This window comes from Gymnodraco acuticeps, unplaced genomic scaffold (genome assembly GCF_902827175.1).
Source record: "Gymnodraco acuticeps unplaced genomic scaffold, fGymAcu1.1, whole genome shotgun sequence".
NCBI lineage: Eukaryota > Metazoa > Chordata > Actinopteri > Perciformes > Bathydraconidae > Gymnodraco > Gymnodraco acuticeps.
Window position 1 is genome coordinate 3,062,190 of NW_022990701.1, and position 10,363 is coordinate 3,072,552.

General features: G+C 42.5%; 2 protein-coding genes across 3 annotated transcripts; one reads left to right on the plus strand and one right to left on the minus strand.

Annotated features, from left to right (window-relative positions):
* The first annotated feature begins 301 nt into the window (after positions 1–301).
* LOC117556097 (putative nuclease HARBI1) lies at positions 302–3,110 on the plus strand. Of its 2 annotated transcripts, none has more exons than XM_034231252.1 (4): positions 302–461; positions 553–1,043; positions 1,563–1,666; positions 1,756–3,110. In XM_034231252.1, exons 2-4 carry the CDS (start codon positions 1,001–1,003, stop codon positions 2,638–2,640), a joined length of 1,032 nt encoding a protein of 343 aa, XP_034087143.1. In that variant the 5' UTR covers positions 302–461; positions 553–1,000; the 3' UTR covers positions 2,641–3,110. The 2 variants fall into 2 exon arrangements, with proteins under 2 accessions (XP_034087143.1, XP_034087142.1); XM_034231251.1 differs by having other exon boundaries at positions 311–461; positions 1,563–1,662.
* Positions 3,107–6,351, minus strand: LOC117556143 (MAGE-like protein 2). Its single transcript, XM_034231392.1, has 5 exons — positions 6,330–6,351; positions 4,165–4,512; positions 3,853–4,091; positions 3,498–3,779; positions 3,107–3,453 (listed from the first exon to the last, which is right to left on the minus strand). Exons 1-5 carry the CDS (start codon positions 6,349–6,351, stop codon positions 3,154–3,156), a joined length of 1,191 nt encoding a protein of 396 aa, XP_034087283.1. The 3' UTR covers positions 3,107–3,153.
* Between the last annotated feature and the right edge of the window lie 4,012 nt (positions 6,352–10,363).

Sequence of the window (10,363 nt, forward strand, 5' to 3'; positions counted from 1 at the left end):
CCTGTCAGAATCGAGACGAGGCAGTGCATTGAATCGCGTGAATGGACCGCGAACCAGTCAAGTGATTTATTCAGGAAATGAAGCAGTTGCTGCTTCGGACGTCACATGTCACGTGATTTGAAGCAGTTGCTGCTTCGGACGTCACATGTCACATGATTTGAAGCAGTTGCTGCTTCGGACGTCATATGTCACGTGATTTGAAGCAGTTGCTGCTTCGGACGTCATATGTCACGTGATTTGAAGCAAGCTTCGAAGCACTGCTTCTATGGAATAGGAAGTCCAGGGTTGAAGCTCCGTTCGAAGCTTCAGTGTCAAACTGCCATCACTAATTTACCAGCGTATTGATACTTAGCCCTGCTTTGCCTCACCTAGTGGAGGATCCTCCAGGTGCAGCCTGTCAACGCAGCCATACAAAGCATGAAGCTTCCCCTCTCTGCGTTATCGATAGGAAAGCCTGATCGGTATGTGCGCTGTACGGCAATCTATTTGGTCAATCCACCTCATTACTTTTATTGATATTAATGCTGTATTTGTATTTATTCATCAACCTAGGGCCAATCCAATGGTTAAGGGACATCTGCTGTTTTGCTTCACCGGAGAAAGTATGTTTATCGGCAGTAACGTCACAACTGCTGTTGATCCTGCCTAGATGTTTGGGCTACCGTTACCACATTGTGGCTTCTGATTGCTGCTTCTGGCCAGCTTTGCGTCGCCTACTGCGGAGGCTCGCTCACCAGTTAAAGTGCTGCTTTAACTGCACACCTTCCTGCTGCCTCGCTTGGGCCGACACTCGAAGTGTGGAAGTCTCTAGGCTTGTTTGAGACACATTGCGGCTCGCCTCGAAAGTAGACGAGAGTAGCCGATCGCAGCCGGGGGAGGTGTCAAAAAGCTCGTCTTAAGTCGGACAGGTCGGAGTCGGCTTGACTGGCTGGGTTTGCAATGGCGGAAATTGCGTTGGCGTTTTTCGTTGCAGATGAAGTGGATGCAATAGAAATCCCACATGTATTGTATGGAGAATGGCATGATGAACACCGTCTGCGGAGGTAATTACGTATCTTTTTATTTTTTAATTTGATAGGGACAGAGCATGTTAATGAACATCAGTATAAAATACAAGAAGTATAAATGTGTTTGAGAAAACGTGCTAATTTACATCCGTAGTAGGCTACCTAGGCAGGTAACAAAAACAGATACACAATACAATACACAAGTAAAAAGACAAAATATATTGTTGCATCAGTCTAAATTAAAAAGTATGATCGATTATCTGGACTGATTACTTTACTCTACAGATCACAAATTGTGCAAAATTATGACACTATTAGTCTTTTTTAGTCCAATGGGATAAGATAAAAGCTACTTTACTAAAGATATAGAAAGCAAGCAAGATAGTAGTACAAAGATACAATAAATAAACAAGAATACAACTTAAATCAAGTGAAGATAATATAGGCCTACAGCAGCAGCAGCAGTTATATATATATATATATATATATATAAAGAATGTTGAATAGGTCTAATGATTTATGGTCATCATTTGCTCCTGTGTCTGCCTTCCTTAGATCCGTTCCAAAGGTCCAACAATTTGTGGAAGAAGTGGTCCCACAGTACAGTCCTTCAGACTTCAAAAGTCATTTCCGATTGTCCAGGGGACATGTGGAAGTATGTGTGTGTATATATATATATAAATAACATCAAATATGTATTATCTGGACTGGTGATATTAAAAACCATTTATTCCTTTCTACCAAACAGGATGTGATGACGACTATTGGCCCGTTCTACTGGAACAGACAGCACAGTAAAGTGCCGCTTCAAAACAGTGTTCTTGCCTGTCTGTGGACTCTATCAAACCAGGAGTCCTATAGGGGGGTTGCTGATCGTTTCAATATCACCAAATCCACTGTCTGCCTGCATCTCCATGAATTCTGTAGTCTTGTCACCACATATTTGTCTCACCACATTTCCTGGCCCACAGGGCAAGCCCTACATAATTCTGAGTTAGGATTTCGTGCAGCAGGATTTCCCAACACTGTCTGTGCGGTAGATGGATGCCACATTCCTATTGTGAAACCACACTGTGAGAACCCAGTAGCATACATCAACAGAAAACAGTTTTATTCTGTTGTGCTTACTGGGTTCTGTGACAGTAAACGGAGATTCTGTCATGTTAATGTGGGCCACCCTGGTAGCTGGCATGATGCACGGGCATTCCAGTTGTCTGCTGTTGGAAGGCTGCTTGATGAAGATCCCCAGTCCCTGGTGCCTGAGGGAATGCACATCATTGGGGACTCTGCCTACCCACTATTGCCTCAGCTTATGAGGCCATACAGGGACAATGGCCATTTAACTGCTCGGCAGCGTCGTTTCAATCAAAAATTAAATGTTGCACGCGTGGTCATTGAGCATACCTTTGGCCTACTGAAAACGAAGTTCAGGAGGCTCAAATGTTTGTACATGAAAAACATTGCAAACATTAGCACAGCAGTCACTGCCTGTTGCATACTTCACAACATGTGCTTGGAGGAAGGGGAAGCAATTGAAGTTGATGAACAGGTTGAAGCAGCAGATAACAGGGCACCGCATCCCCAGAACCAAGATGCAGTGTTGCACAGAAATCAGATTTGTGACCTTTTTTAAAGAGCTCACACACACACACCCCCCCCCCCCCCCCCCCCCCCCCCCACAAATAACCACTGTCATATTCTTTGTGGAAGACATTTGTTTTTTATTTCCTTTCCTTTTATGCCCACAGTATTGAGTATGTAAGTCGCTTTGGATTAAAGCGCCTAACAAGTAACATGTAATGTCATCCAAAATGATTGGGCAAGTAAAAAATAAATGCATATATATGAAAACTAGATATGGTCATTTTCTGCACATGTCAATAGCAGTTGACTATCTTCTTTGAAAATGAAATAACTATATATACACATGTACTTGGCAAATAAATAATAATTGCATATAAACATTGTGAACACTTGGTGTATACAAATACAAATATTACAAGGCAATTGCCAGGGATGAAATAATAACTCAACTGCATAACTAGGAAAATAAATAACTAATCTAAACAATATTACTTCCATAAACATACTGAGGTGGTGTTCTTTATAAACAAATTAATTCAGGGAATACCCAGTGTGGGGGAAATTATGGCATATTGGGCTTGTCCTGCAAAAGCTCAATGATGCGCTCTTGTTGGCTCCCAATGGACTTTAACTGGGAAACAACTTCTCCCATCGCAGTCAACATTTTAGCTTCAAACCTCCTCCTATTTCTCTCCTTCAGCCTTCTCCGGCGCTCCTGTTCTGGCCGCACCAGTGTCTCCAGTGCACTGGTCCTCCTCTCCGAGTGGGCCTCATACAGGTCGTAGAAGGAGGGATGGGAGACTCGAGACCGGATTGATCTCGGCTGAGTGGTGGGCAGGGTCATGGAGGGACCAGGCTGGGCCTCAGAGGCACACGGCAGTGTGGTGGGGAGGGACCAGGCTGGGCCTCAGAGGCACACGGCAGTGTGGTGGGCAGGGTCATGGAGGGACCAGGCTGGCCCTCAGAGGCACACGGCAGTGTGGTGGGCAGGGTCATGGAGGGACCAGGCTGGCCCTCAGAGGCACACGGCAGTGTGGTGGGCAGGGTCATGGAGGGACCAGGCTGGGCCTCAGAGGCACACGGCAGTGTGGTGGATGGTTGTGAGGCAGTGGGTAATAGAGGGGTGGAAACAAGAGTGCCTGGAGGTGCGCTCCCAACACCGCACCTCCCAAACAGGTTGTCCATTATCTGTGGAATTGCAGAATTGTTCAAATGGAAATGTTGCTTTTACCAACTAGATGTGCAAGAACAAACTTCTTACCCCATAATATTCCCACGTTATGTTCCCCTCTCCTGTTGAGGTACAACGGTCCTTGGCCCTTTTGTAGGTGGTCAAAAGGTTGTTGAGTTTTTTCCGGATTTTGTCTGAGGAGAAACTGTATCCCTCCTTGCTGAACTGCCGTTGTAGAATTTTGTAAAAACCGGGTTTGGAGTGATAGTACACCTGTTGGTGTGTTTTTGTCAGGTCCAAAAGCAGCAGTATGGTGTTGTGTGTGAAATCTGTTAAGACACAAGTGTTAGTAACTCAAACAAATAGCATTTGCTGTTTAGATCCTCATTTTAGTTACTGTACCTTGTGTTGCCTCAAGGTGTTCTGACCGGCTGGAGGGGGATGCCAGGTGAGGAGTGCCAGCTTGGGATCTAGCAGGCCTTACAGGAGCAGGCCTTACAGGAGCAGGCCTTTCATCAGGAGCAGGCCTTTCGTCAGGAGCAGGTCTTTCATCAGGAGCAGGCCTTTTATCAGGAGCAGGTATTTCATCAGGAGCAGGCCTTTCGTCAGGAGCAGGTCTTTCATCAGGAGCAGGCCTTTTGTCAGAAGCAGGTCTTTCATCAGGAGCAGGCCTTTTGTCAGGAGCAGGTATTTCATCAGGAGCAGGCCTTTCAGGAGCAGGCCTAGCATCTGAAGACAGATCTAAAGGGACTGTGATTGAGAGAAAATTAAATATTTGTTTACAATAAACATGAATATGTCATTTGTTTGATTTGCATTAAAAGACAATACCATTTTTGATTTAAATGATAGATTACCTTGTGCATTTGTTGCAGCCCTTGCTTGCTGCACAAGTGCAGCTGCTAAACTGTTATCTGAAAAATAATTTACATCATTTAAAATCATATCCAGATTGTTGGAATGCAATTTAGTTGTTTACTCACCATTTTGTAGTCTTTGGGAAATGTCTTGTGAGACTCTTACAGTGATGTCTCCCTGTTCGTCACACAGTGTAAGCCAGTGGCGTAGCTGTATGCACGTCTGGCCCACCCACAGCCAATCAGCGCTTCATAGCGCAGAGCCGGGAAGCCCAGAAGGAAGTGCCACAAACTGCAGTTCATCTAGTGGCCGCCGGATGGATGCAAAAAGGAGCAATTCCCATAGACCCCCATGTTAAAATGCACAACTTTACAGCAGAAATAAACATGTTTCTAGCCTGGATCCAATAAAACTTATTCTGGATATAGTTAGATTCCACCTTCATGACAATGGAATAGGGAGTGCATTTTGTTACCGTGAGTTTTTATAGTAAGTAAAGTAACTTTTGCCGTGAGTGAATGAGCGAGGGGGCGGGGCAGTTTACACACACGCAGCTGCTACATGCAGCAACACACACACACACACGGAGGAGATGGCGGAGAGAACGCGCTCCGAGGTGTGGTTAAACTATAGCCGTGTCGATGTGGACAATACTCGTTACCAAAAGTGGAATAAGAGTTTAGCATGTAAGATCGGTAACACGAGCAATTTGTTTAAACATTTAGCAAAAGTGCACCACATTCAGACGGAGAAATGCACCGGGTTCGAGAATCTGGCTGTTCTGCTCTTAATGCTGCAGAACCTCTTGCCGGAGGGCAGCAGGGAGAACAGAGCATGGTGAGGATGAGTGGGGTCTTTCAAAATGTTCTGGGCTTTTGTCAGGCAGCGTTTCTGAGCGGTGTCTCTGATGGGAGGGAGAGAAACTCCGATGATCTTCTCTGCTGTCCTGACCACTCTCTGCAGAGACTTCCAGTCTTTGGCGTTGCAGTCTCTCGACCAGATGGAGATGCCGCTGGTCAGCACGCTCTCTATGGTTCCTCTGTAGAACGTGGTCAGGATGGGAAGGGGGAGCTGCGCAGGAAGTGTAGGCGCTGCTGTGCCTTCTTACATAGTGATGTCGTGTGAGTGGACCAGGTCAGACTGCTTGTGATATGCACCCCCAGGAACTTGGTGCTGTCTGTAGTCTTCACTGCTGTGCCGTTGATGTGGAGTGGTGGGTGACAGTGCTTTTTGTTCCTGAAGTCGACAATGATCTCTTTTGTTTTATTGACATTCAGGATCAGGTTGTTGGTGTTACACCAGTCTGTCAGATGTTTCACCTCCTGCCTGTAGGCCTGTTCGTTGTTGTCCCTGATGAGTCCCACCACTGTTGTATGGTCCGCGTACTTTATGATGTGGTTGGTACTGAACCTGGAGCATAAGCATAAGCGCTATCGATAAAAGTAGTAGTACCGTTGTGTATCCTATGTGGATGTCAGTTTTACACACATTCTGAGGCCGCCGTGCCTATGTTTTTTGTTTTCACTGCTAATTTATGCTTATGTTCTATTAGTGCATTAAAAAATCATTAAAATCATTAATGAAGTTTCAGCTCAGACCCCACGCTTAATATGTCTCCCCCTGGCCCACCTACATTTCTCCAGGCCCACCCACACAATAATTCCTGGCTACGCCACTGGTGTAAGCACCACAAATTCCATTTTACCCACTGTAGACAAAGGTGATATCCATTGCTTTATATAGGTTTGTTAATTCAGTCATGATGATGAACCACACCAGTGACTGGGTTCCATAATTAGAAATGCTCCTCCCTCTTAATGTTTGCAAAACTGATAGGTGGACAGGCTACAAATGATCAGTCCCTTCAGATCTGCACACATGAAGCTTAATGAGCATGAATTGAACAGACCTGCTGCTGTGTTAATTCTTTAGCTGCCACTTTAAGCTTTATGATGTGTACAACATGGATGTAATTTGATTTAATCTTGCCATTTTAAATGATGTATTCAATAAATAAGGTTAAACCAAATCATTACATTACAATAGATTTTATTTTAATGATTTGGTTTAACTTAAAGAGAAACTTTATTGTTATTGCACATATTACAGGTACTGAGACAACGAAATGCAGTTTAGCTTCTAACCAGGTGCAACAAGCAGTGAAGTGGAAAGTAATGTACACAATCTACAGAATAACATATAGAATGAATTGAATGATGAATAAACAGTGGGGTATGAATACACTAGATATCAGCCTGTGAGCAGTATGAACAGTGTGTATGAATATGCTAAGATATATAAAGTATGAAAACGGTAAGCAGTATAGTATAAAATATATAGATATTAATTTCATGATGATAAACATTGTGGAACAATGATGAAAAATGGGAATGGATGTGGCGACGTAAAACTGACACAAAACAACAACAAACTTTTGCCAGCCAATTGGAGAGTTTCATCAGCAGCACGTGGTGGTTGAGCCGTTTCCCATCAAGCATTTCGCTTCCGCAGCCCGTGGAGAGCAACTGCGCCAACTCGCCTCGCTCTCAAGGCTGCGGGCGTCTTTGTCCCGCGAAATTTCAAAGTCTCATGTGGGCGGGCCTCCAGAGCAAGTCGGACAAAATGACTAACCATCATGCAACGCACTAGCAAGACGTTGATCGCAACTGCGCAGGTCTGCGCAGGTCTTGCTTGTCTCAAACAAGCCTACTGAACTCTGGGGCTAACTCCCTCTATAACTTGTCCTTACTTTGGCCAACTTGATTTAAATTAGTTTGTTTCTTTTATTCTAGTTAATTGTTTATTTTAACCTGTTAAGCCCGAAGGTCCCCGCCGGCGGGGACCCTGGGTCTTTTTTTCACGATACTGTGTCTCAGGGGATCTTAATATTTAAGAACCTATTAATGTGTTATACCAGATTAACGGAAATAATCTCAGCTAACTGCCGATACAAACCATGTTTACCAAAACACAAGTCTCACAAGAAGCATCTAAATTACCCCTGAGCGAAAAATGCTAACGGACATTGGCACAGAACTCAAGATAAAAGTACCCTTATTACTTATCATAGCTGCACATACAATATATCCGATTAAAGCTGAGACTCCATAGATTATGTAGGTATATAGTATCATCACTGAGTGATCCGGACTCGCGACAGGGGAAGCAAATACAGTCATCACAACACGTACCTTTACGAAGCTTCTAGGGAGATCGTCTCACAAGTAGCTGTCAATCTGATCAAAGTATGTGTTCAATGGCATTAAAATGAGAAAAAACGCGAATGAATCTGTTAATCCATAGGTTCTTAACGTCCATATATAAAAAAACTGATTGAATTTATAATCCATAATTCCATTTTTATGTAAAAATCGGAGCGTAAATGCTAGCTGCTAATGGTAGCCACCACAGCTAGCTGCTGCTTCCGGTCTCGGCGATGCAGCAGTCTCACACATACACATGACCAAATAAGGACTATGTGGGAGTTCCCCTCGATTCCATTGGCTCTGACTGTCAGAAAGAGATGTCACATGTCAAAATCGAGCAAGGGGGGCCAGAGATATGGAAAATCCACCCAAATGGCCCCAGAAGAGGGTTTTTTTTGCTAAATCTGTCTAAAAAGGTCAAATATCACTTGTTTTGCATCAATCTTGATACAGGGTACTTATTATATGTTGTACTTTGGATTCCTAAAGCTTTTAGTCTACTAACCCATCATCCAAGGTTAGTTTTCACTATAAGTACAAAATATTTTTTGGACGGACACTATAATTTACAGTTTTTTACCATGTTCAATCTGAATTTTCTTTAAAATAAAAACATCTATATTGAATCTGACTTTTCTACATCCAACTCACAGGTTTATCATTACTTTGAGAAAAAAGATTATTAATTTAACCCTTTTAGAAGGGAAGATATGGTCATTTGTTCTGGGAATGTCATTTTCGAGCCTGAAACCTGAAAAACAGGCTCGGGGTTTAACAGGTTAACTGAACCTTTTCTCTTTTGATTTGTTTTATACTTAAATGTTTACACAAGTTATCATCTGCTTATGAGAACATATTTGATATTGTGTTTATGTTTTACTTTGATTTACGTATTTAGCCCCCATTAACTGCGTTTCCCTCTTGTTTCCCTACTTAGTTACTGAGAGCTGAAGGTGGTGGTGCTGGTGTCCAAGGTGGTGGTTTTCCTCTCTTCCTTTTGTGTGTGATGTGCTCCCCCGGGATTTGATTTCCGGCACGTATGACTGGGGTGATTTAAGTTTGGTTTGTTTGGGGATCCTTCCACTCACTCGTCGACCCTATCCCCCCACTGGTAAGCCTCAGCCCCTAATTCATTTTTCCCTTTTTTTGCTACAGCCCTGTGCGACTGTTTTTAACTGCATTTTAACTATTAACTTGTGCTAAATAAAATTGTATATTTTTGATAACTTGAAACCGCGTCTCTTGCTCCATTAGTATTCAAACCTATGTGTCCTCTCTATAACTGAAAGAAGTGTTAATATTTCCTTGGGTGAAACTCCCAAGGTGGCGTTGTCGGAATTGTGAATGGTGTAATCAAACCAACTTTAACAAATACATTCACCTATCCTCCCCTCTGCGGCTACTGCCACATTTTGTTAAACACAACAATCAACTTCTCCGCCATTGTCTGGTTGAGTAGAGTAGAAAACAACTTTCTGATTCTAGGGGGAAAAGCTTTTACTGTAATCACTGAGTTTCCTCTTTCTCGACAGTGATTTGCATTCTGTTATTCAAGGACTTTATCATGGATCAATGTGGTATTTATTTTCTAATGGAACTCAGTAATAGTCCAAATGAAGATGAATGAATCCTCCCTTCTATTGACACATGTCACTGTTCAGTCTGCTTCCATTGTCTTGATTCTCTGTAATTAAAATGGGGACTTACAAGACTAATCCATATCCTCTCTGTCCAACATAATTCCCTTATTTTCTTTCTCCACATTAGGTTAGGCTGCATTGTGGGCTCAATTAGCTAATTCAGTACTGTCCTTTGTACAATAATGGATTGTTGAAGAATCCTATCACAGTATTCCTAATGTAGCTGTGAACATTTAATTCCGAGCTTCATAAAAGGCCCTTTGAGTTTTATATATCTTTTAATCATAATGTATTCATATATGCATCCCACAATATCTGTCATTATGCCAAGTTATTCTTTGTGTATAAAACGTTTTATTTTCCTTCAGCATAAAGAACTGTAAAAGGTACACTTATCCAGAGAAATGGACACTATGTGCTGAACATAATTTGATGTGAATATATTTTCTACATCAGAGGTTTATTAAAATAACTTTCAATTAGTCTCAGTCAGACATATTTATTTATGTAGGCATAGAAACTGAAAAGATCCATTCATTTTACAAATCTGACTGAACTGTCCAAAAAGTGTGACTACTGAATACTACAATTTCAGCCATGCCAGTGGAGTAGCTTAATCGATCACAATATCAGTCATCTGATCTGAACTAAAGTCAAACAAGGATTGCAAATCTTAAATTGATGGTTGACAGAAGTGTATTTGTCTATACTTGAATGCTCATTAGCTGAAATGGGGAAACAGAAAGAGCATCTTCAGAATCTGCTTGGCCTGACGAATCCCGGTGACTGATTGCTTGGAGCAGAAAACACAGCCTGACATTGATTTAATACTCAGATTTTCTAAACCTTTCTAAACATTGGGATCATTGAAACAGCTTTCCCCAATGTGTCCGGACT

Coding starts and splice junctions, on each gene's coding strand:
- LOC117556097 (XM_034231251.1), top strand. CDS start 940: ATGGCGGAAATTGCGTTGGCGTTTTTCGTTGCAGATGAAGTGGATGCA. Junction 1,044..1,562: donor GATGAACACCGTCTGCGGAG/GTAATTACGTAT, acceptor TGCCTTCCTTAG/ATCCGTTCCAAAGGTCCAAC. Junction 1,663..1,755: donor TGTCCAGGGGACATGTGGAA/GTATGTGTGTGT, acceptor TCTACCAAACAG/GATGTGATGACGACTATTGG.
- LOC117556143 (XM_034231392.1), bottom strand. CDS start 6,351: ATGGATATCACCTTTGTCTACA. Junction 4,513..6,329: donor GGATATCACCTTTGTCTACA/GTGGGTAAAATG, acceptor TCTCAATCACAG/TCCCTTTAGATCTGTCTTCA. Junction 3,780..3,852: donor TAACGTGGGAATATTATGGG/GTAAGAAGTTTG, acceptor GCAATTCCACAG/ATAATGGACAACCTGTTTGG.